At 43.4% G+C, this 25742-nt stretch overlaps 3 protein-coding genes across 5 annotated transcripts; all 3 read right to left on the bottom strand.

The window, feature by feature from the left end:
- Window positions 1-7100: 7100 nt before the first annotated feature.
- LOC108928759 (complement C1q tumor necrosis factor-related protein 5-like) lies at window positions 7101-15398 on the bottom strand. Of its 3 annotated transcripts, XM_018742854.2 has the most exons (5): window positions 15136-15398; window positions 14901-14975; window positions 9486-9575; window positions 7960-8191; window positions 7101-7754 (listed from the first exon to the last, which is right to left on the bottom strand). In XM_018742854.2, the coding sequence occupies exons 4-5, from the start codon at window positions 8183-8185 to the stop codon at window positions 7234-7236; spliced, it is 747 nt and encodes a 248-aa protein (XP_018598370.1). In that variant the 5' UTR covers window positions 8186-8191; window positions 9486-9575; window positions 14901-14975; window positions 15136-15398; the 3' UTR covers window positions 7101-7233. The 3 variants fall into 3 exon arrangements, with proteins under 3 accessions (XP_018598370.1, XP_018598368.1, XP_018598366.1); XM_018742852.2 differs by lacking the exon at window positions 15136-15398 and having other exon boundaries at window positions 7960-8195; window positions 14901-15068; XM_018742850.1 differs by lacking the exons at window positions 14901-14975; window positions 15136-15398 and having other exon boundaries at window positions 7960-8195; window positions 9486-10628.
- A 139-nt stretch (window positions 15399-15537) lies between these two features.
- LOC108928657 (histone-lysine N-methyltransferase 2A-like) lies at window positions 15538-20954 on the bottom strand. Its single transcript, XM_029255879.1, has 9 exons — window positions 20881-20954; window positions 20331-20491; window positions 16802-20162; window positions 16624-16686; window positions 16468-16511; window positions 16195-16307; window positions 16029-16090; window positions 15858-15932; window positions 15538-15616 (listed from the first exon to the last, which is right to left on the bottom strand). Exons 1-8 carry the CDS (start codon window positions 20952-20954, stop codon window positions 15908-15910), a joined length of 3903 nt encoding a protein of 1300 aa, XP_029111712.1. The 3' UTR covers window positions 15538-15616; window positions 15858-15907.
- Window positions 20951-25405, bottom strand: LOC108928656 (histone-lysine N-methyltransferase 2A-like). Its single transcript, XM_029255878.1, has 14 exons — window positions 25342-25405; window positions 24940-25086; window positions 24709-24801; window positions 24280-24400; window positions 24077-24202; window positions 23725-23909; window positions 23146-23310; window positions 22910-23020; window positions 22616-22689; window positions 22127-22340; window positions 21814-21951; window positions 21483-21641; window positions 21095-21202; window positions 20951-20959 (listed from the first exon to the last, which is right to left on the bottom strand). Exons 1-14 carry the CDS (start codon window positions 25342-25344, stop codon window positions 20951-20953), a joined length of 1653 nt encoding a protein of 550 aa, XP_029111711.1. The 5' UTR covers window positions 25345-25405.
- Window positions 25406-25742: the final 337 nt, after the last annotated feature.

Raw genomic sequence — 25742 nt, 5'->3', positions numbered from 1 at the left:
TTCTTTCTTGTAAAAGTAAGCAGAATTTACTTGACCAAGGTGCAGTTATCTAAGACAAGGATAGTTTGTGTGTGTGTTTCAGTAAATAAGAACACCTGGGAATGTTTATGGAAGTCTACAGATTTGCTTAAGAATAATCAGAATGTTGGGAGAAAACAAGTAATTTAGGTAGATAAATTGGGGCCAAAACCAGCATATCCAGTGGTCCTTATTGCAGTGAACTCAGTACCCCTAATTGTATGAGAACCTATTGGACCTTCTGAGCATAACTGTAAGTGTACCATTCCATGCAGCATTAACTTCATTGGTTGTGTTATTCAACTGATACCATGTTTGATTTTGAATGTGCAATTGTGTGAATGTATATTTGTTGGCTGAACAGTTCAATTATAGGGAGACTGTGACTTTGTAGAGTTTTTGTTGCTTGCGTAGAGTGTAAAGCAGCCCTTGTAGGACACTACTGGTCTAAAGTAATAACCTCTTGTGTTGACAGTGATGGTATCTTCATGTAAGTCATGGATGCTCAATCCTACACTTGGAAGGCCATAATCCATCTTCTTTTACAGCATACATTGTAATCAATGCTTGATTTACACCTCAAATAGCAGGTGAGGTGACTTACTTGGGTAAAGCAAAGTCAGCACAGTCCTTGGTCTGCAAGCACCTCAGCTGAGTCAGTCTGTCCTGTTCTTTTTTTTTTTTTTTTTTTTTTTGCTATTCCCTCTGCATTGGCATAATACACACTTACCAAGAGTAGCAGTGAAGATAGCAGTGAAGAGTGCCTTTTACCAGCAAATTTATGGACTTCTAACTGGATGCTCGATAACAGTGGATAAGTAAACTAAAGCTGTTCTGTCAAATCAGTTTTTTTGTTTAACGTTGATTAGTTGTAAATGGGTGGCGTCTTACTGCAGTTGAAAGAACTACCATTGAATGAAAGTGTTTTCAATAATAATTACACATCTCTATATATACACACACACAGTATTTTTTTTCTTTCTTCTTGCTTTTCTAGTCTTTGGTGAAAATTATATTTGATAAACCACAGAAGTTAAACACTATTTCCTGCTTGAGAGAGCAGACTGGCAGCCGTTGCCAGCGGACACTGGGAGGTGTCGTAAGGGGTACGTATCTGACTGAATAAGGATGCTCCACACATACTGCAGTCTGGCTGACTTCCCCCTTCTTCTCTTTGTAGCAATGATATTGTCCTTACAGCAGATGAGCGTGATTTTGCACTGTCTGTACATATGATTTCTGTGTGTAACTGCTAGAGATGCTGTTGGACAAAGCAATAAGCCATTAATGTATTATTTTTGTATAGAATTTGAAATAACAAATGTATGTCATCTACTTGCTGCCGCAATAAATGTACTTGCTCAGATGTGTTAGTTGTTACTGTCTATGGCTGCTTAATATCTAACATTTAAGGTATTTAAATAAATAAGGTATTCTGTTTCTTGTGAAGGCATGTGAAAAGGTGTGGGTCTTGGGCTTTCATTTCCAGCATTGTCTATGTCATGCTTAATGAGAGCACTGCAGGAAGGCTCCATATGCCATTGGTCTTCTAGTACCCCCATTAGATTTTGAAAGTCTTGTATCGCAGCTGTTCCTCACATTGTCATGTTTCTCATATTCAGTTTGTCTTGGTCCAGACATTAAACATGTTTAGTCATATTTGTCAGCATTTATTTTTGCTTTAAGAGAAAAATTTAAAAGAAAGATTCTGTTGAAATCCACATTTTGTTTACTTCCTTGTCTCCGCATCATTACTATTTTGATGTCCTTTTACACAATTTGTAAAAAGTGAATCTTCATGTAACATTCAGTGGTTTTTTACACCAAGTTCACCCATTTCTGAGAAAAGGTGAAGTCCTACGTGTGCTCGTATTTTCGGCTGCCTCTAAAAGACAGCTAGAAGGCGTCAGTGGCCTATCCTTTGTGATGCATCAAATGCGTAAGCGTTCGCTCGTCTGTGTAACAATCATCCTGCTCAATATAGCAGGTGTGAGCAGTGAGGTAAAACAGTACAGCGACTAAGACACGAGCCCCAGGGAGCGCTCGTGCTTCTAAGAGTTGTACTTCAATTCCTCGGAATCTCAACAACTGACCCTTAAAATACTTTAAACCCATTTAAAGCTTCTCTTATGATCCTTATAGGCTGCAAGGGATTCTGGGTTCTTATTCCATCTTAATTTTGTCTTCACTGGGATATGCACTGGGTGGATTGCAAAATTCAACCAACTTTTAAGTGATTCTGTTAGTGGAGAACTCAGAGCTTTTCTTCTGTACTGTAAACCCATAAGTAATCAAAAAATTTTAAGATGTAAGTTCATGTTCATCAGCTCTGCATATTCATGTGATTTGAATTATGCAAGTCTCGTACTCCCTGGGACGTTCACTGCCTTTCACCCTATGCTTTCGGGATAGGCTCTGTGCCACCAAGACCCTGCACTAAACTAATAATAACGATCTGTTATTGATACGGGGTGGATGGATGAAATATGATGTTATCTTGCTGTTTTGTGAAAATAAGCGCTGCATTATCAATCCAGCGGTGATTTTAAATAGTAAAGTACACCACAAAAGAATCAGATTGCAGAATAGTGGGAAGTTAAAGGTGAGCGATAATCTAATTTCTGTCCCCCAGGAGTTAATTTTATAAACAGTGTAGATAGTGCTGTACAGATGTGTAAAATAACAGTGTCCAAATGCTGACTTGTTCCAATTAAGAATACAATAATTTTCCATTGAATTTCTGCTCTTATGTCACAAGCAGTTATTGTTATCCCAGTTTTGTACAGAATTATTGTGCTTCAAAATTTAATCTTGTTTAAGCTTCTCTGTGGAAGGCTATGCAACGATGGACTCTGGCCCAGTTCCGAGCCCGCTATTAAACCGCTAAGCGTGAGAACGCCGCTGCTCTCTGTGCCAGATGGCGTCTCCTGAGAGCAAAGACGAGCAAGGCTGCAGCGGAGCGTGGTGGGGAGGTGGGTGCAAAGAGGATGGGGGGCAGTCGCCGGAGTTCAAATGACGGCTGCCGTTGAGCATCATCTCATCTCCAGCGGGAGCTGCTGCTTATACACTGGAGCTTTGCGGATTTGCAGTTTGATATCATTCCCAAGGTCCAACCTAAAATTAGCCTAACTCCACAGCAGAGGCGACGGCCATAAACGTGTGTGAAAAAGCAAACTATTATGATTTCCAGTGTTGTATATGAGCCAGAGATAAGAGGAGAGGAAGTTTGTTCTGCTTGAATTCTGTTTAATGACAACATCAATGACAGATTCACAGATTGATGTGTATGGACTGCTTACCAGGAATGTAGCTGCTAGCAGAAACATGTAATATTTAGTATTTTAAGCAACAAAACTCGTAATAGGAAGGGCTCTACAGTCTGTCCAACAAGAGCCAGCAGCGCGTAGTTCAAGAAAAGTGGATATATGATGGAAAGACCGCAGTGACCACTGCCTGCACTTGCTGTTATGTGTAAAAGTGGCTGACGGAGACGTTGGATCACTGCGTCACCCAGCCGATGCCAGCAGAACACACCTTGCGTTCAGCACCATGGATAGTTCACTATGTCCTCAGTCTGATCAGCCGATCATTATTTACGTAGCTGAAATTTCTGTCCAAGGGAATGTGCAGTGTTAGGTTTGTCTGCAAAGCTACTTGCAACAATGTGCCCGTTTGCAGCAGGGTATTCTTACTGGGGCAATTCGAGGTAAGTGGCTTGCGATTTGAACCAGCAGCCTTTGAACCATACAGTCGTACGCCTAAACGCTGCTACCTGATGCTCCAAGCGTGTATGCGCGTGTCCTATGCGTGTCCGCAGATCCCGCCGGTGTCCCCTCTCCTTTCCTCACCGCTCGCTGTGACGACGAGTGACGGATGCAAGGAGACGCCCTCGTTGTGCCCCTGCGCTCTTAAGTTCTGCCGGGCAAAGTGAGCGACCGGTGCTGCGGTTTCCTCCTACCCCTGGGGTCTCTATTAAAATCAAAGTCTGAAATGTCGAATTACCATTCCGAGTCCATCACATCTCCCATGAGCACTTCTGCAGACTCCTCAACTATTTCCCTGCTCCGTTAGGCTCTTCGGGTTCTCCTACGTTAACCTCGCCGAGACTCCTTTCCTGCTCAATGTGAGGTCATTAGAAAACAGTGCTGGGCTACAGAAGTTCTGCGACATCGACACACAAAAGGCGAAGCCTAATTTTGGGAAGACCTTACCGTCAGTAGATGGAGATATTATTGCAGATTACTTGATTTCGTACTTGTAGAATGTTTGCCTCTATTTAAAAGCTGTTTTGCCACCGAGCTATAACGATTTGACCCTTGTTACAAAGTATTGTGGTTAAAGTCTGCAGTTTTAGGTTATTTGTAAATCACACTCTCATTATATGATGTATTGTAATTTAGATGTGTGGAAGCAGTGGGAATCATGAGTGGAAGAGGAAAAAAATGCATCCCCTGGGTGACGGCCTCTCCCTTGCGCTGCTGAAATGCATTCCCTCGCTAAGTGGACTGTGGGAAATCCACCTCTTTTATGTGGCTTACAGTAAATCAGTAAGTACAGCATCTCCTCCTCCGCAGAAGTAGCGATGTCCTGTTGTCAAGAGCAACTGGTCAGGTTGCACTTAATTTCCGTGTGTGTGTGTAAGAGCTGCCCTTGACCCTGTGTGATGGCAAGTCTGGCTCCTGTCTCTATGGGGTAGCTCATGTCATGTCATGTCCTGTGATGGCTATGTGGCATCAGGCAGTGTAGTGGTTAGAACCCCTGTCTTGGGCTCAGAGTTTGCAGCTTTGAATCCCACCTCCAGCTGTAGTACCCTTGAGCAAGGTACTACCCCTGACTCGCTCTACTAAAAAATTCACCCAGCTGTATAAATGGGTAAATAATTGTAAGTGGCTTAACACTGTAAGCTGCTTTAGTGAAAAGCATCAAAAATTAATAGAAATATTGCAGGTAAGTTCTTAAATTAAATGAGCGTTCACAGGTTTAATCTTTCAAAAAAAATGTTTCTAAAATTTTCTTGTGTTTCGCCATCAGCTCTTTGTGGTCTTTGACGGTTTCACTTCATATATTTGTTTTCATCACCGAGTGTCATGTGTTACCCCAGTGATCTGTTTGAAACTTGAGTGACTTTGTTTTTCAGTAAGGAGGTTACTGTATCTAAAAACCTACAAAGGAGACATGGAAGCCAACCCCAGCGTCAGCTTCGCAGTAAACGTTCATACAGGTTCTCCAGCCTTATCGCAGCCTGATGCATTTCAGACAAGCGGAGACAAAGCTGTCAGTTATGTATTCCGATCACGTGAGAACCAATCTGAGCTTCCCTCTCATCGTGCCCTCCAGCCATCAGGCGGAGCGGAGCGGGTCGAGTGGTCACCTCGTTCACAGCGGAAACGTGGCCCACGTGGGTCCTGGTGGGTCGGTGTCTGGGGAGGAAACACGGGCACAGCTGAGGTTTATCTCCTCCTCCAGCTATGCACATTCCACTGCTCTTATTACCATGGGAAGGGACCCACTCCTTGTGTGTGCACACACACGCACACACACACACGCAGACATTGAAGCTGGATTGCACAGCAGGAAAAAGAGCTGAACAAGGTGTTACTTGCATGTTTATCTGGAGAAAAAAGTAATTTACACAAGAACCCCACCTTGTAATTAGAATGGGCTCTTTGTTGCTGCGCTATCAGAATTTTTCAGAAGTAAAATATATTATGCTGGAATTTACTAGTATATAATTTATACACACACGTTGACTGGAAGCACTTGTCCCAAGCAGGATTGCGGCGAACCGGAGCCTAACCCGGCAACACAGGGCACAAGGCTGGAGGAGACGCACCCAGGACGGGACGCCAGTCCATCACAAGGCACCCCAACGGGACTTGCACCTCAGACCCACCAGAGAGCAGGCACAGGTCAAATCTGCTGCGCCACACACACACACACGCACACACACACTTTCTGAAGCGCTTGTCCCACACGGGGTCGCGGGGAACCGGAGCCTACCCGTCAACTCGGCGTAAGGCCGGAGAAGGAGGGGGACACACCCAGGACGGGACGGCAGTCCGCCTCAAGGCACCCCCAAGCGGGACTCGAACCCCAGACCCACCAGAGAGGAGGACCCGGTCCAACCCACTGCACCACCCTATCCCCTGCTCCCCTACATATAATTTATATTTATTAATAAATTAATTTATTCATCATTGGTATTTAATTACTAATATATAATTTACTAGCACCTTTAAATGACAAGTAGAAAATGCATTAATTTCTAGCTTAACTAATGCTTTTATTGAAAGCTACTTACAGTATTGAATTGATTTAAAGAGCTAGTATTTCACTGGACCGGTGCAGTATGTCGCACGAAGGTGCTGCAGCAGCACGGGCCCGTGGGCCTAAAACGGGCAGCATTCAGCTTCATGTTCTTCGCTAAGATACTAGCGCCCCCTAGTGGACGCACTTACACTCGCACATGTACATTTGCGCCGGATCATTATAAAAAGGCAGGCAGAAAACCCAGATGAACATACTTGTAACTTATTAATATCTATGCAAATACCTACTAATTCCATTATCTAAAAAGTCCAATGAAATGGGTCAGATGTCAATGGGAAACATGATCGTGCAATTTAAAAAAGTGTGACCTGACTACGGGGGCAGCTGGGAGTGTAGTGGTTAGAGTTGCTGCATTTGGACCCAAAGGTCACAGGTTTAAATCCCACTTCCAGCTGTAGTACCCTTGAGCAAGATATTTACCCTAAGTTGCTCCACTAAACTCAATTAAACTCAAAATTGCTCAACTAGTCGGTTTGGAGAAAAGCGTTTCTGAAATGCTTCAGAACTGTCGTTCGGCTAAATAAATAAATATACTAACCAGCTAACCCTCTGTGGGACAAGAGGGAATAATTACCTCTTTCGTCAAAATAGGAAAGGAAAATTGGACTTGCTTTTCTCAAGACAGACCTAGCAGTCACATCAGCATTCCTTATGCTGTGTAGCTCAGTTTAGTGAAGAGGTCCGAACTAAGATGCTGTTAATACGAGTTCATAATTTAAGACATTTATTAGAAGCATTTGCCAAACAAATTGCAATCTCTAAGAATCAAAAATTACACTAAATCCTAAAGCCTCAGATTTCACCTAGCCGCTGAGCAAAGAATCTATTCAGTTTCCCCATCTTTTTCAAATAGACTCATTTTTAACACCGAGCAAAAGAAACGGGCTAAGCAAAAACAGCAGAGCTCTTCCAGTCCGAGTACACCAGGAAGCCGGCAAACGTGCTGTCCGTCTTCGGACTGCAGTAAAAGCCGCTATACTCCGCAAGGCCCACTTGCACCCACACTTGGTCCCCGGGCACCAGGTGCAGCAGGGCTCCCCCAGAGAGCGAAGCCGGCTTGGGCCAGTTGCCGTAGAACTGGAAGAAGGAGGCCATGGCGTGACCGTTCTTCATCAGGTCAAACTGCAGGCTTGAGCGGTAGACGGTGCCGTGAACCGTGAAGCAGTACACCCCTGGCACCCTGCAAGTGAAGCGGCCCGTCTCCGCGCTGTAATCACCCTGCTCGTTGAGCACGGCCACATCAAAGCGGACAGCCTCCCCCGGAGCGAAGCCCAAAGGGTGTTTGTCCGACAGCTTGGCGCTGAACGCTGACTTTGGGGCCACCGCACACTCCCCCTGCTCACCGCGCTCTCCCTTCTCGCCAGGGTCCCCTTTGTCTCCAGCGATGCCCCTTACACCCGACAAACCTGGGGAGAGTAGGTACGACATCACATAAAGAGTGCATTCTGTCATCCCTTCGTTTGGTGATCTGTAACAACTGTAAAACAACTGATCATAAGCTGACACTGCATACTTATATGGTTAATTACTGAATGAAATAAACGAAGCCGTTTGCCATCTCAGTGCGGCTCAGTGCTTTGCTTGCCATGACACGTGTATCACTGGGTCTACCTGGCTCTCCCCGCTCCCCTTTTTCCCCCTTCTCTCCGGGTGGTGCATCTCGCCCATCTCGTCCATCTCGCCCAGGCTGGCCAGGGCTTCCATGTGCCCCAGGGGATCCTGGGATTCCAGGTTGCCCAGAGCACAGAGTGGGGATGTGGTTGTCCTCATGCTGCCCGGAGACGTTCGCCAGTATAACGAAAATGAGAGCAAGTGCCCGGGGTTGGAGGAGTGCCATCTCGGACTGCCTTTTGACAAGTGCGGAAACAAACGAACACATAACGCATAAATAATCTTCCCTCTCGAGTGACTCAGATCCCGCAGGTGAAAGGTATTGTACGTTTCTGTTCCGGGCTTGTACTGACACCTGATTCCATTAAGAACTCGACAGTTAATTAAATGTTTAACCAATTCAATTAGTTATTGACGGAACCGCAGGTAAATATTACATCTTTAAAGGAGCATTTAGCACTTAGTACTCTGCTTCAGGAAAAGCCTGCACACCACCGCAACCTCACGGTTATGGTAAGTGAGCGAGAGTAACTTAAAAAAGTGAACTGCAGATACGTTTGGCTTTTCCTGAAAAAAGCCAGGCAAACAGCTGAAGTTTCACAATATGATCCTGTTGGCGCTACGGAACACAATGTAATTGAACCATAAGAAACACAAAAAGCACCATTAGTCGAACCCAAGACAGAACGCAGGCAGTATATGGTGCCGTTTAATCCTGTACTCCAGACTGAAACAGTAAATTCTTGACCTAAAACCAGTGGGACCTCGTCAGTACATGGAACAGCTGTTTTACATAAAGCCCCAGGCAGGAAATGCTGATGATTCACAAAAAAGGAAAATCCATAGATCAGCACTGACACCCCTAATATGTGTAGAGGGGAAAACGCAACGCAAAGAACATCTGCTGTCAGATTCAACAAGCAAAACATTTTACATGTACAAGTCTTACAAAGCAGCCAAAACAAACTAGGATAAGTTTTTGTGACTACTGAAAAAAACACACTTTACAGCTAAGGGTGCAAATTTATGAGCCCTATTCTATCCTGACCCATAGTATATTGTGGTACTTACCTACCTTATTACTGCACAATTTCAGATCCATGTGTGCAATGACAACTAATGAATGTTAATGTTACCAGACAGCTAGTAGCGTAGTGGTTAGAGCAGCTGCCTTTGGATGCAAAGGTTAGTGGTTTGAATCTCAGGTCTGGCTATAGTACCCTACAGGAAGGTAAATACCCAGCTGTATAAATGGGTGAATAATTGTAAGTTGCTTCTTGGAGAAAGCATAATCTAAATAAATAAATACACCAAGATTTTGTACTGATACACCACACTCAGTGCTGGTGGAGTCTATCTAATGTAACTGCTGTTCAAGATACTCCTCTGGCATGAAAGACAGCTGGAATTTGGTGTGTAGAGCTTTCCCCTGGCAGAACAGAGCTTCAGACACGCAACACAGAAGACAGCTGCAGCAAGAACCAATGAAACAATCACATTCAGTATGATTCTGCAGAAAAACTCACCAGCCAAGTTGTTTGATGGGCACTTCAACTTCGAAGCAATAAAAACCATCAGCAGGTCCTAGCTCTTCACTCCTGCTATGTTCAAAGAGGCTGGAAAAAGAGAGCTTTTGGTACGTAAAGCCAATGAGACATGGTGAAGGAGGGAAGGGTTGGGGTTGAGGAGGAGGGAAAAGGGAAGGATGGCTATCCCAAAGCATGATGAAAAAATAACTGTTAACCCTCCTTTGAAAAGGGTTTCATAAAATGAACAAGAATGTAAAAAAACAGAATGACAGCTCACTGAACACAGATGCCAGATGTCCTATACAGTACCTTTCTGTAGAACTTGAAGAAACATGTAACTCTAGCAAAGGAAACAAAGCCAAGGGTGGAAGCCAAGAGTCTGTCACAAAGACGTGAACTTTCATTAGAACTCATGCCTGAAACTGAACACTGCAAGTGAGAAATCTATTTCAGAGAAATAAATAAGCACATTTTTGAAAAGTGTTTCCATTTCTTTACTATTTTACCAGTCCAAGTCGCTCAGAGTGCTAAAAGTGTCAGGACCTGTTGGAGATAGTAGAGTTCAACTGAGAATTTTTAGCCAAAATACACATTATGTGAAACATACCTGTTGTAACTTCCCTCTCCCAGTATTCCGAAAAGGCAGGAAAATGTAGAAATGAAAAGTAGTTTGAAAGAACAGAATTTCTTGAGGAAGGCAGTGTTTGAGTCCCCTGAGACAGTTACTGGACTGTAATAAAAACTGTCCATGAGCCCATAGGCTTTTGTGGAAGGTGGCAGGAGGACACATTTTGACACGTGGTATGGGTTAGGCTGCACATCGCTCTCCTGCTGCTCCTTCGGTTTATAGAGGATGCCGACCTGGTGGGGGGTTGCAATGCCTTTTTGAAAACCTCTCCTCATAACCACAACAGGCATCTATTGCCAACCATTTAAATCCTGCAGAGACAGACCCTATGGCCAAACGTTGCCTTTCTGGTTGTAATGAGCCTCATGAAAGCAGATCTGAGCTGCTGACAAGGTGCTGGAGAGGGTTTCACAGACACCATGCTGTGATTTGGAAGATAGCTTCCAATTTAGATAAAACTCTAAGCATGGCATTTCAACAACAGTACAAATGCCACACAGACAAAGTGGGCATTCAGGGCCTCACGTTCTTCTCCTCAGCCTCTCTCAACTGATGTCCCACATTTCTTAGTACTGGGCCCTCTGCTCTTCTCAGTCTACACCTCCTCCCTTTGCCCGGTCATCATCTCACATGGATTCAACTACCACTGTTACACCGATGACGCCCAGCTCTTCCTCTCATTTCCACCCGGAGCAACAGACATTTGCACGCGCATCGCTGCCTGCCTGCCGGACATCTCCACATGGATGTCTGATCACAACCTACAACTCAACCTCTCCAAAACTGAGATCCTACACTTCCCAGCTGGCCTGTCTTCTTGTAATGATCTCTCGATTAATTTGGACACGTCACTGATTTTGCCTACCTCCTCAGCTAAGAGTCTGGGAGTGACGATTGACTCAAGTCAATCTTTCTTTCAGCACATTGAAGCCACAATCTGGACCTGCAGATACATCCTACATAATATTCGTAGGATCCGTCCCTACCTCACAACTGATTCTGCCCAACTACTGTTCAGTCCATGGTGACATCCCGTCTGGATTACTGCAGCTCTCTCATGTGGCCTTCCTGCTACTGCCATCAAACCTACAGCTACCTACTGCCCAAGTTGTGTTTCACTTGCTGAAGCATTCCCATCTATCTCCTGTACTTGTTTTTCTGCATTGGCTTCCTATAGTTGCCCAGATCAAATTTAAGACCCTGGTCATGGCCTACAAATGCATCAATAGAACTGCTCCTAGCTATTTACAAGACTTGATCATTCGCTACACTCAAACCTGACTGCTTCACTCTTCCACATCTGTCCACTTGGTGGTCCCACAAACGAAAGGCACGAAGGTTCTCAGTTCTGGCTCTGTTGCGGTGGAATCACCTCCCCCTCTCACTGAGAACTGCTGATTCTCTGCCCACATTTAAAAAGAGTCTTAAAACTCACCTCTTCCAGACTCACTTCGCCCATGATTTCTTTAAGTTAATGTAAGGTATATATGTTCATGCACCATAGCTTTAAGATCATGCCTGGATCAATCCTTTACCCAGCTACTCCTGTAATGTACGTATGTAGTAAATGTTCATATCTATCTCAAAAAAAAAATTACTAGGAAGGTGATTTGGAATCATGGATACTTGGATAAAGTTTTATGCAAGTACTTGTGTGATGAACATTGGTTCATATGGTGGAAAGAAACTAACTGCACTTAAGAATCACGCATTTGCATCTCTCTTTCTGTTAATATAATATACAAATTGTATTTCTATGAGATGTACATCACTTTGGAGAAAAGCATCTGCGAAATGAATAAATGTAAACGTAAACTGTTATACAATGCTGATGACTGATCTGTAAACACCACAAAAGTTGAACTAATGTGGTCCTACATCTCTATTCTGTTTGAGTGGTCTCTATGCATAAATACAGGTCATACTCAATATTTTAGATGAATGTAAATGAGGGAAGTGCAATATCTTTTAAGGATCTTTTCATATCTTTAAAAATGTATACCTTGATTGTTTGCAACATGAGAAGCCAGTATCTTCAAATAGTATATGTTGACAAAATATTTGAACTAACACATGCAAAAGAACCTGAAATAGAAAGGAAGCCTAACTATCAATATTTTAAGATGCTAATGTCTGAAGCAAAATGAGAAAACCTATTTTGAAAGCTGTTAACAGCCTGTGCCGAGAGTGCAGGTACATCAGTCAGAAAAAACCGTAAACATGTTTAATGTTGTATGGAAATTTCTGTCAAAAATATTGACAAGGAAAACAAAAAACAGAAAATAGCAGCCTGAGAATGTAAGCCGAACAGAATCAACATCTTCATGACCTACTCATCAAAAACTGTAGATCATGAGCTATGTCTCTCTTTCTCCTAATGTAATGCACAAATTGTATTTTCTCTGAGATGTACGTTGCTTTGGAGAAAAGCGTCTGCCAAATGAATAAATATGAATGTAAATTTAAAGAAATGAGCATGAAACCTGGTGCCCAGAGCAGAAGGAAAAGTACTGTGGTTTAATGAGTTAGCTTTTCCTCTTTTTCTAGGGGGCCAAAGGATGCCTTCAACTCAGAGTCCTTTCCCAGCTCTTTAACATCGTGATGGATGTTTAAAGGTATCTTATGAGCATGACTGCATCGGATGAATGTGTTGCATGGTGGTAATGGAATATAAAGACACTGTAGCCAACAACGATTCCTCACAATATTGCTGGATGATAATGCTCCCATGAATACAAGAGTACTTTCATGAACAGCAGGATGAAGTCAAACTCCTTCCACGGCATCCTCGGTTACCAGGTCTACACATCACTCAACCACTATGGGAAGTGCTGGGATGCTTAGCAAATCTCCATATCCTTCACCCCTCAAAGAACTGAAGGCTTTCCTGTTTACTCTCTGCATAGATTAGGATTTGTTTGTCAGCCATACAAAACAGGTAAATGTTGTGAAGATTTTCTTCCTATTTTAAAGCTCATCTTCATATCATTCACAGTCAAAGAGTATTCAGCAATGAACATGTTCAAAAGTTGCACAGGGAAACTCACTGAGCTACCAGCAAATGTACCAAATGCAATAGTCTTTGGAATAACAACAGACCTAAAAATAAAGAAATAAAATGTTTACTTATAAAAATAAATACCATGATTGATATTTAGTAACATTATTCTAAACAGAACAAAAATTGTGTATTTTAAAATCAAAGAAAGACCCTTGGCATTTTAGTAAATAAGGCAAATTAGCCCTGCAATCTGAAATATAAAATAACAGCAGTTTGCTCAAATGAAGTGTCCAGTGGAAGTGAAGACACCTGAGAATTTTGATGAAAATCAAAAATCTGTCCAATTCTTTTTGGAGTGGGTAGAGCATCAAAATTGCCCCTAAAAAATTATGCATATACCCTTTGTTACCCAATGGTCCAAAACTGACCTTCCACTTTGATGTCATTGGAGCAGTTCAAAATACATTCAAAATACTCAATTGTTCATTTAAAAACGTACGTCTTGCCCCTCAGGCTACCATCGTGGTTTTAAGAGTCTCCCTAACTCATGGTTTGTCACAACACCAACTTTCTCTTAAACATCTCCCATAATAAAACCGTTGGAGAGGGAGTCTCAGTTCCGCTCATTTACAGGCCATAAAATACATTTATGGCAGGCCTGGTGCGCCTCCTCAGAACATCACACAAACACCAAGTTGCATCTCAAAATGAACTTGAATCTGCTGCACAAATTATTCTTTGGTTTGAAAAAAGAAGAAAATGTCCTTGAATATTCCACAATCAAGGACTAAAAACATTTAGACATCCTAATGGCTAGCAAATGAGCAAACAACACTTCTTGGTCCCACAGTTGCAGCAAATCCTGAAGTTCTGCCAACAAAGGCAAAGTCTATAATTGTAGGTGAACTCCTCCCCTTGACAAATCTTACAAAGGTTGAAGGAAACATGCCTCCAACCATCCCTGTCAAGGATGCACACAGGACAGTCAGGCACTGGTTGATGAAGTAGGTTGCATTGCCGAACACAGAGGGAGTCATGGGTGTGTTTGTTAATGCAGGATACATCAGTCAATACCCTACATGTAAGAAAAGGTTAAAGGTATTAAGCATCATTGTGAGATAGAGAAACATTTAGCATGAATAACAGTGTATGCCAACAGGGAAATGAAAAACTGACAAAGTGAGGATCAAAATTTACTGACAATCCTGAAAAAACTGTATGACAGATAATTATATGATAATTATCTGATCCTAACCTTTGTATCATTTTACTTCTCCAGTTTGCTGGTGAAGATGAAGTGGACAACACTGTCAAAATTCATGATCAACATCTCGTCTGTATCTATATCGTTCGTGCAAAACAGATCCAGGCTGTAGAGGGAAGAAGACCTGTTCAAAGATGCAAATGCCAGGAATTAAACTGCAACAACGCAGTAGCAGCAAGCAGTGGTGAAAGAGCTGGTGTTCTGCCCAAAAGTTTCCATGCCCAGAAAGGACTCTAATATAGCATAGGAAATGAAGCTTAATTATGTGAAATACATAAACCTGTGAACTAACTGCTATCCATATCACTTTCAGTAAAGTGATAATAGATTTATCTACTTATTGCTTTTGTCACTTTGTCATATATGTACATGTCATATGTGTGTATCTACAGTATGTTGTACATTGTATGTTCCTGCAGCCAAATTGAATTTCTTCTTGGGATTAAAAAACTTTAATTTATTCATTCACAATAATAGAACAAGATCCTCAGGTCTTGTAAGTTGTGTTGAAACACTAACCTGAACACCTGAGCTACTTCTTTGGACCTACTGTTGAAGCATCTGACATGGAGAGATCAGTGACCCCTGGCACATCTGCGAAAGCAACAGCATATAAAACAGAGAAAAGAGAGAGAATCATGAAGCACATAAAAAAATCTGAAATGAATCCTTGACTTGCCTGTCAAGGACCTGCTTTAGGTAGAAACCCTCTGATTAAAACATCACACCCCCTCAGAACTAAAGAGTGACTCACCAACCAGAGGTTAACTGTACTGCCTCCTCTTTCTCGCTGCAAGGTTTGTACTCAGGTGGAAGACGGCGTTTGGATTCCAGGAAGCGGGAGGTGTTGAACACTAACCTCTTGAGAGTTGTGCAAATGCGGATAACGGTGCTACATTCTTTAAATTTCTTTCATCATTTAGTAGTATTTGGTATCAAGAACCTTTACTGGCTTGGCCAGTCAAACGTCAGAAACACATCTGACATTTGTATTAGCTGCATCCCAGGCAGCCTTCACCAAGGATACCAGGTGCTGCCCTTTCTTCCACAGTGATCAGTGGGGGCATAGCTGTATTTGTGGTATAGCCGGGTGCGAGCCGAGCCCTGGAGGTCAACAGAAGGCTTGTCTGCATTGTTTGACTTGCAAAACTTAAAACGGTGGCTGCCATGAAGGTGTTCTAGAAGGAACAGAACTGTGCTATGGACCACACCCAGCATCCGCAGTCCATCCACTCCTGAGAGAAGCCAGTACAATCAAGAAGAGATAGAGATTTCAGAAGCATAACAACAAAGTCTTTTTCAAAATAATGTAAAATTATTTCCTCCAAGTAGCTAACAAAGAAAACAATTGTTTTTAATGATCCAATATAGATATGCCTCTTTGTTGCATATCTATAAGTTGAACTGATTCCAGCAATATACTGCTTCACCAGCAGTACTACAGCAATGGCATTAGGTCACCATGTTCACATTAACCTTCAAAGGAGAGCTTCTTCAGTCCAGCCTTACAGCGAGTCTGTTGGACTTTATCTGTGAGGCACCTCCATGCTTCTGCAGGGGGGACAGAAAGCAAATTAAAGGATAATTAAATTCCAGTATTTCACTTGTGCAGGACATTAAGATAACTGAAGAGCAGCGTTATCTCACAGAAGCTGAAGCTTGACTTTCCCAACTTTGACCACAAATGTGACCTGCCTTCTAAATTTGTCCTGAGATGTAGATGAAAAAACAAAAGCAGGAGAAAGGTAAGGATACCGTCAATGCTCGCAGAACAGAGGCAGAACCCATCATCACTGTGGATCTCAAATATCACCCCTTTGGCAGATTTTTCACACTGAAGGAGAGCTTTCCTGTGATGCACACCGTCTGAAATGGACACAGGTGGGGCAGACAACCATCCCTCTTCTGTTTTTGGATCTGTAGGCACTTATCGTGGCACAGGCAGAAATACAGGAAAGACAAGAGAAAACACTAAGGCCAGAAATTAAGGGACAACGTAGAGACAAAAAAATGTGAAAGAACTTTATAACCTGAAAAACTTATGGCCTGAAACATCACAAAATTTCACCAATTAGAGCCAGCTCACCTTTAACCTCACACTTCTCCAAAGACTCAACCTCATCTGTCACACTGGAGAAGTTGCATGATTTAGAAAAGAGGAAAAAAATTGCAGACATCAATTTCCATTTTGACTAGATCTTATGGAATTGAATAAGAAGGTTTCTAAAACTGCTTCATATACCTCTTGCTAGTTGTTTTCCCCTCAGTGCGAACAGGTTCAGGAGAAACTGTTTTGTCACAAATGCTATATAACACAGAAACCATTTTATTTTTTAACCTGGGAAAATAACTTTTCACCAGAATATACTGATACATCATCCTTAGTATAGATTAATATATAGATTAGTGTCAATTCTCACCTAGGAGACAATGAGCATGCAATGTCTGCTCTTTCTTTCTCCTGACAGCTGTTGTTTTTCTTCCCACTGGCCTTTTCAGTCTCTGATGTTGAATTCACTGCAGCTTTGTTACGTCCCTGACACCGATCAGAGTCCTGATGGTTTTGGGATGTAAAAACCACGAGATTCCCATTTTTTCCATGGGATTTAAGGTTTTGTTCCACAGGTATAGATCCAAGGGTGGTTGCACTGGCATTCAGATTGTGGGGTCTGTCAAGCTCCACTTGAGTGACAGACTGGTGCTCAAGGCAGGACATGTTCTCATGATCTGTGAACTGGTTAACGCCCAGAACCTGATGGGTTGACAACACACAGATACTATTAGTCACAGTGGCTTGGGAGTGGCTGGCTAATGGTGAGATGAACTGTGAGGTCCCTGACTGAAGGACTATTTGTGGCTCTTGGGTGTTAAGAGGGTCTGGACCCACAATGCTGCTGGGAGCTCTGCCTGGCACAGATACCACATTCAGTCCAGAAACAGTGCACGGCAACAAGGGAGTTTGGTTCTCCTGCCCTATGCAACTAGGTTGCCCAGAACTGAGAGACATTCCTTGTGACAGTACAGCTGTTGCTGGCTCCAAATACACATATCCTGGTTTAGGCCATTTGACAAGATGAGAAACTTTCTGATGAGATGTGCTGGCTGCTGTGGTTAAAGTACCCAGCTGTACCAGCCCAGGTGCCATCTGTGAGGGCAAAACATTGACTAGTGTCCTTCTGGATCTAACATCAGAGGGAGCTAAGCTGAGCTTGTTACTAGATCGAGATAGCTTCTTGATTTTGCGTGGCTGAAGTCGAGAGATAGGGCGCTTTGTGCCATGCCCAGAGGTAAGGACCATGGAAGATGGAGATGAGGCACTAGAGACTGAAGTCATGTCAAACCCAGATACAGTTCCCATTATGTTTGAGTTGTGCGACTGAACCCCAGGGAGGAAGCCTGATGTATGTGAAAGTCCTGGCTGGAGGTTTGTTTGCTTTGGATCAGTGAAAGCTTGAAGAACAGCACCATTCAGAGTAGGGGAAAACATGGCCTGAGTGGCAGTAATTCCAGTATTGAGACCAGCAGTCGTTTCCAACTTCCCTGTCATGGAGTTCAAGGCTGAGAGGTTGGCATCTATCCCTCCTGTTGTGCTGACAGGTGCTACAATCTGGATCTTCTGCGTACCACCATTGGGAAGAGAATGGACAAGATAGAGGGGTTGCAGGGGTTGATTCAAGACAATGACGTTTTCTTGGCTTGGTGTCAAGTGAGCTGCGATGCTGGCTGCCTGCAAAGGGTCTTGAATTTCCATAGGAACAGGCGTGACCTTCTGCATCTGAAGAGGCATACTGGGTGAACTTGACATTACAGAGGTCTTCTTCAAATCCTTAGTCTCTGGTTCCATTGCCTGGCTAAGAGGTGGAAAGGCTATGCTGTTAGCCTCCATAAGATCCTTAGTCAAAGGTTTGGGCTGGCCTTCTTTGACTGACAAATCTTCAGTTCTGTTTCCACTATGCTGGTCCTCTGCAGAACCCTCATTCCCTCCTCCCTGCTTGACTATTCCTTTCGAAACTGTCAAGTCACGTGGTGATGTAGAAGCAACGTTATGTTTCAAGATCAGACCACCATGTTTTGGTTCATTAACTGATGGGCAGGTGGTGGTAAGCACAGAGAGGTCAGAAGGCAGGACCAGAGGAAGGCTGTATTGCTCTTCCCCAGAAACTCTAGTGCCAGACTCTACTGATACTGGCTGGGCAAAATCCTCAAACAGGCCAATATCTTTCCCCTGGTCCGCTTGAAGCCCAAACCCTTCTTCCAGGCACACCAGCTCAGAAGAAGATGCCTCTTGTTGTCCTAGTGCTTGTAAAGAGGGTGTATTGAGAACAAATTCCATTATGTCAGAAGGCAGGATGTTGCTACAGTCATCACTACCAATGTTCAGAAGGTCTGTACTGATTGATGACTGGACCTCTGATGGGAGGCAGGCCTCTCTTCGGTTTCTCCTGCTTTCATGAGCACTGCCACTGCTATTCTCTCTTATACCAGTGCTGTTTTCTACCCCTTTTCCTGAGTCTGTCTTAGTAGCATCAATCTGACACTCCCTGACTTTCCTTCTGTTACTGTCGTTTTTTGGGATGGAGGAAGTGCTTACACTGGCGTCACTTTCCGAGCCATCATCAATACCATCCAGTTGGGTAATCCTAAGGTTGTGTGGACAACCTGTCAGAACAGATCCTTCTTTAGTAGCTTTCTTTTCCCTTCCTTTCCTCATTGTTTTAGCTTGAGGCTCTTTGATCGAGCATAGTGCAATTTCCCCTGTAGAAAGAGCCCCAGTTTTCGAGCTGACTGTAGTACGGGTGAAATTATAGTAATGGGCTTCTGTGTTTCTGTTCATCTCACTCCCCTCTTCCTCTCCACTCTCCCCTGAAGAAGAAGTGGATACACAGGCCATTGCATCCACCTGGCCTTTAGCAGAAGACTTGCTTTTTGTGCCCCTCAAACTGCTTGTATCATTCTTCCTATGATACAAGGGAACTCCTTTTTCTGTATAGGAGCCAACATTGCAGAAAGGTTTGTGACCAAACATGTTGGCATGGGCCCGAGTGCTACGGTGAGGGTATCGCCGCTTGGACAACACAATGCTGTCACAGTTGTTGATTGCAATTCCCTTATTTTCATGGGTGAAGGAGTTCTCCAGAGTGCTCTGCTGAGAATTCAACTCTGATTTCTCTGAACCCATGGATGTAGAAGGAAAAAACTGTGACTTTGAGGACCTCAGAATATCTTGCTTTGCAGATGTGTGGAAAACTGCTGTTGTGTCAGAGGAGGGGATGCCTGGTTTACTCCCACTGGAAGGAACATTTGTAGGCGTTAGAGCTGAACTGACTCTGAGCTTTGAAGTTTTATTTTCAACCTGAAAACTATGTTTCACTATTCTAAATTTTGAGGAGCTTGTAGTCTTTGTGCCAAATGCTGCGCTGGTGTTAGTGTCACGATTCCTCTCCCTCGCTTCTTCCATCCTACAATTTGTTTTTTTCAATTTTGATGTTCTGACTAATGCCACAGGTGCCGGAAGTGCTCTGGCACATGTGAGGGTTTCAGTCTTTACTAAGCTAGAAGTGCTATTCTGTGTGCCATCCACCTTAACCACCAGAATTTTACTTCGGTCTTTCGAGCTAGATGAACTAATCTTACAGTTCTGGTCCTCAACGGAAGACATTTTCTGTTTCTTTGGGACCTTTGGCCAAAGGTCTTGGGAGGCGACTGGGAGCAAAGGAGAAGAAAGTGTGCTCCTTGGCAGACCCACTATGATTTCCTCAGGTGCTAAGGAAGACAGGTCCCCTGGCAAAAAAAAGAAACATTTCAGAGGGAAATTCTTTCATGCTTTAATGAATTAACTTTGATAACAATGAGACAAAAAGGCAGAACATCAATTATTTTCTCCTCAAAGATTCACTACACTACCTGCTGCCCACATTTTAAGCTAAAAGAAACAACACCAGCACCCACCTGAGTCAGAGAAGTGACTAGAAGAAAGTGTTTTGCTCTCCTTCAGTTTAGCTGTGCTCTTAGATTCATGCTCCCCAAACAGTGGGGGACGTGTCAGAATCTTACAGGTGTATAAAGAGCGCTTCTGAGCATCTGCTGTACTCCAGTACACCCGGGAACACCTTAGGAACACATTTTAATCAACCAAGGATGAAATAATTGAAGTCAATTTGACATTTGAAATTCTTACTGCTCCTTATGCAGGTTATTTTCATTTAGCTGATGCCTTTGTTCAGAGAAACTTAAAATGTTAGACTTCCACAGTGGACTAATTTACAACGATTTAACCCGTTGTACAGCAAGGTGCTCTTACTGCAGCAATTCAGTCTAGTCCCTTGCTCAATGGCACAGCAGCAGGAGGACTGTTCAAACAAGAAACCTTCACATTAAAAAGTGCCACTATGGTACACTACAGTACACCCTACACTAATTCAACTTTATAAAATTAATTACACAGTTATGAGAATTAGTGTACATTAACATGCTAAATGAAAACAACTCATTCACTTACTGGTACCCAATGGGAAATAGCTTTCCCTCACATTCAGAGAGCTGCTTCAGCATTCCAAGGCAGTCTACAGTCATGGAACCTGCAAGAACAAAGCAAAGAGTTTAAAGCTATTCTTTAAGGTTTTTCTAAACATACAGAAAATGATTCTCGCAAAAATCCAGAACACATCACTCGAAAATTATATGAAGGGAGACCAAGACATGCCTATCATCACCCGGATGTCCTCAGACTTCAGACCACAGCGATAATTCGACCTCAGGCTGATACCTTCTGGATCTACCAAGATCCGCCGCATCACCTCAAACTCAGATTCTGACACATTCTATATGGACAGAGAGAGTGTACAGCAATTTAAATCCCAAAAACGCAGCACAAAACCTTGAACACGTGTGTAAAAACCACTGCCATTAAGCTGTGAACCTTTCACCAAGAGTAATAAATTATATCATTTGAGAATATAGAAAGAATTTACCTATTGAAGGCAGGAAGCAAAACTGCAGGATTTAAACTGATGTATCAATATGACCGCAGATGTCTCTCAGTAAATACCAATCAATGCAAAGTAGTAAATCTACAAGCTAGACAATCCAGCAGATGCTCACCTCCCCCTTCACAAGGCTGCTGTGATGCTGGCAGTATACCTGCCTGTCCTCTAGGAATGCACACTGCTGGTGACGGGCGCACATGAAGTGGAAGTTGCTGGAACAGGAGGCTACGCAGCAGCCCACAGTGGCACCAGGCCTCTGGCAAAGTTCACAGCGCTAGATGGAACACATCCGGGAAGCGAGACACAGACAGACACATCACTGCAGAATACCATTCAACTGAACGTATGAGAACATAAACATTGCTTGGCATCAGAAACTGCTGACACCTGTTGTCTTTGCCATTCCTAACTTCCAGCCACCACTCTTTACAGCCCCCCTACTTTACCTCCTGCTTCCCCCTGACCACAGCCATATGCACGTTCTTCAGGACACCCTCTTCATCCTCAAATACCTCAGTGGACCAAAGGACACAGTTCACATGGGCCCACTCGTACCAGCCAATGTATAGCAGCCTCCCACCCTCCTGAAAGAGAGAGGCACACATACAACAACCTCTCGGCACTGTTCTGGACTGTTGAATGCCTGAGGTATTAGGGGAAAACTATTCTAAAGGGGCTTGAATCAACATGTGTCAAAACTTGCAGTAAGGATCTGAAATGGCCTTGAGCTCGGATATTACTGGCAATGTTCATACTCACATTAGCATCAACATCGCCGTACAGCAGACACAGCACGCACTGTCGGTTATCACTCCTGTCAGACTGCGTGAGGACTTCTGTGTCCTCAGTGTGACAGACACTAGTCTGAGGAGCACCAACAACTTCCTCAACTGGGGTGATCCTGTTACGTTCCCATTGCTGTGCATAGCTGTGGTCCAAACGAGGCAGCATGGCACTAGGGGCTAGTCCACAGCTGCAGAGAGGTTACATGAATCACCACACACTGCAAACACAGAGCACCAAGTAGAGGCTGACACAAGTAACCACACCTTCATCACAAAGCAAATGCACAGCTATTATATTTGCTTTAAAAAATTCTACACGTTTTCTTCTCAGACACTGTACATGCAGTTCTGACACGTATTTTTAGATTGTTTCTTAAGCATCATCTTATTTAAACAACAGAAGGGGAAAACTCCACTGTACAGTATATAAGTATAATCTCACAGTCCTACTAGTCATTCTCACCTGGAAGACACTTTTTTCACTTCCCAGAATTTGGACTCTTTCACCTTGAACCAAGGAAATGCTCGATCCATTAGCTGTGTCCAAGACCATTAAGAGTCATTAGTCAGTACCTAATCACTGACAACATCAATTTATACACATCTATAACTTTTAAAGTGTTTTTTAATTGAAAATTAAGCATGCAAGCTATTTTATATAACATTTTCCATGCCATTTTAAAATAAGCAGCATTCAGAACAGCAATGCTCAAATGGACCAGATGCTCTGATGGGAACATTTAAAAGCATCACTGACCTTAATGAAGAATGACTTAACCAGATAGTCGGCTTTCATCTTCTCAGGGTCTCCTCCATTAGCTCTCATGGCTGCCTGGATGATCCTCACAACATCATCGCTGAATTCCATCTAAAAACATTGAGAAAGAAAGCAGACTTTTTTGTAATCTCACCAATACCATAAAAAGCACAATATGCAAGCAAAACACAAAGAGCTGACCCCAAGACTAATAGTCATCTATGTCGTTGACTCACCACAGAACTGTACTGTCCAATTTTCATCTTCCTCTTCACTGACATGAGATCAAGAGGCACAGCCAGAGATTCTGCCAGGACTGGTGGCCCTGGTCCTTCAGCAGAACAACTTGCAGGCAGGCTTTCCTCTGGCTCCAAGTTCAGATCTGCAGTTTTCATCACTGACTGAAGGCACCAAAGAGCCCAAAAAAGTGAGATAAAGAAGGGACTATTCTGACTTGATGATGGAAATAAAGTACAACCAGATTTAGACCACTACAGAATAATGCGTTATGAGTAAGCTACTCCCTGCAAGTTGAACAGTGGAAGGAAGAGTGGTGTCCTCGAGGGAACAGGAAAACATGCTAGAAAAGAACCCTTAATAGGAGGCTGAGGTCTGTGCCCAGGAGAGAAATTCCCATGTAATCCTCATGTAATTCAAGGGTTGCACAGCGGAACACATGGAATACAAGGTGCTCAGGGTTATGTCTTCTTGTTTGTTTATTTTTTAACAAAGACTTGTTGGAATGTTAGGATACAGCTCATCTGTAAGTCTTATTAATCTCCTCCATCCACTCCACAAAGACGCCGCAAATGTACCTGGTCGTGGTACAACAGGTGTCGAGAGGTAGGGGAGTCAAGTAATGCACTGAGGACTCGTTGTACAGAGCTTTGCAATGCACTTTGCAATGAGCTCCTCCAGTCCACTGGATTAGACACAGCACATCTAATGCAGGTGTAGGCAATTCCCTCAAAATGGCTGCAAAGAATCTCGTACATCTCATCTACAAGAAAGTCAGGGATGCAGTCAATGAGCCACAGGTAAATGCGGTAGACAAGCAACAAAGAGAAACAAAGTGCACTGATCTGAAATGTTTTCTTCAGGTATTGTCACATCATGACCAGCCCAAGGAAGGATCCTACAGGCAAGGTTTGCAATGACACTACTCACCTGAAAGGTTCTCACACTTGGCATGCACCTGATGGCCACACCTCCCACACTGGATCATCTTACTCTCAAAGACACCATCATTGCAGTCTTCATCACATCGTTTCTCACAAAGCAGGCAGCATTCATCTGGAAACAGACAGTTGCTGCAAACTGTTCAGGAGACCATTACAGATGAACCAAACATTGTTAGTGTGCAAACTCACCTTTGAAAGACTCTTTGACACACTGCTGACACATGGAGTAATCAAGTGACCAGCAAGCCTCCCCACTTGGTCCCGGCGTGCTGTATCCACACCTGCCACAGTGCACACACCTGGGGCAGACCTGCAAGTGCAATGGACAGCAATGACTCACGTAGGACAAAATCAAACACCCACATTCACTCATGTAATTACCTCTTCTACCTAGAGTAACCAGGTCAACTTCTGTTAGCCTGATGCTTTTATCCAAAGTTGGACATTTTACTGACGCATTCTAGCTCACAGCTTACACTTCCAGGTACTTAAGCATGCAACATCTTGGTTACAAGAACAATTCCTTAAGCACTATGCCACCTGCTTCCTACAAAAAGCAACACTGTCAACAGCTCCAACACAGAACTCTGAAACCACAGACAGAAGCCATGGCCATACCCATATTTTTGTCTTGTTGGGCCTGGTAGGATGGTGAGGCTCCAGGCACTCGGGGTGATAGTGATCATGGCACTTCACACACTCCAGTAGTGGCTACATGTTGGAGACAGTGAATATCCACAGGGAAACAGATGAAGTAACTTAAGTATTTCACAACGTCCTTTCAGCCTGCTGGCAATAATTGTGCTGGTATTAGCTCCAGTGATGTGTAATCAAAAGGAGGCATCTTACTCTGGGACTCAATTGCTGGCGATGACAAAGGCTGCAGGTCTGGCAGAGGCGACAGCACCAATTTTTCAGTTGCTCTTGTTGGGGGCGCTCTACCTCCTCCAAGCAGAAAAGATGGAATGGTTCACAGCACACCTGGCAAAACACAAACTGCGAGGGAAGAAACAGAAGGAAGTCAGCCCTTCTGCGTCATTTATAAAACTGGCAGAGAGATGCATGGTGATCATCACAAAGAGAGTACAGTACTGACCTCCACTTTCCCAGCACTGGCACACAGGAAGCACAGAAACCGTGGGCCACTGTGTGCAGCTGTCAGGATTCCAAGTCCACCCATCTCCCACACATGGTCGACATTACTCCCAAAGTCCCTCAAGTCTTTTCCCTTGCAGTGAGAGCCACGCTTACCATGGTCTCCTTCAAAAAGGGGTGTCAGTGAGTTCAGAGGAGTGGTCTGAGCTTGGAGGGTTATGGGCCTCAGCTAAGGAAGAAGCACAAGAGGTGAAGGAGCAAAAGGCATGGAGTAAGGGAACAAAGGACTGACTTCAGTCAATTGTGTGAATATAGTTTGAACCCTTGTCAACACAGTGAACAATTTTATCCAGTGAAACACAGCTGACAAAATAGTTTTTCGATTTTTGGAGTTTAATATTTCACAACCCAAATTCAAGTGTTTCAGTTAACAAACAAACAATCTGTTGATCTATGACTAACTCCTTACCTTTTCCTTGGGTTTCTGTTTAGCCATAAAAAACAGGGGACAATTTCCTTTTTTCATCTTATCACCTGAGTCTGCAATAGTATTGAAA

This window comes from Scleropages formosus, chromosome 10 (assembly GCF_900964775.1).
Source record: "Scleropages formosus chromosome 10, fSclFor1.1, whole genome shotgun sequence".
Classification (NCBI taxonomy): Eukaryota; Metazoa; Chordata; class Actinopteri; order Osteoglossiformes; family Osteoglossidae; genus Scleropages; species Scleropages formosus.
Note: the sequence above shows the minus strand (reverse complement) of the source record. Positions and strands in the feature narration are given on the sequence as shown.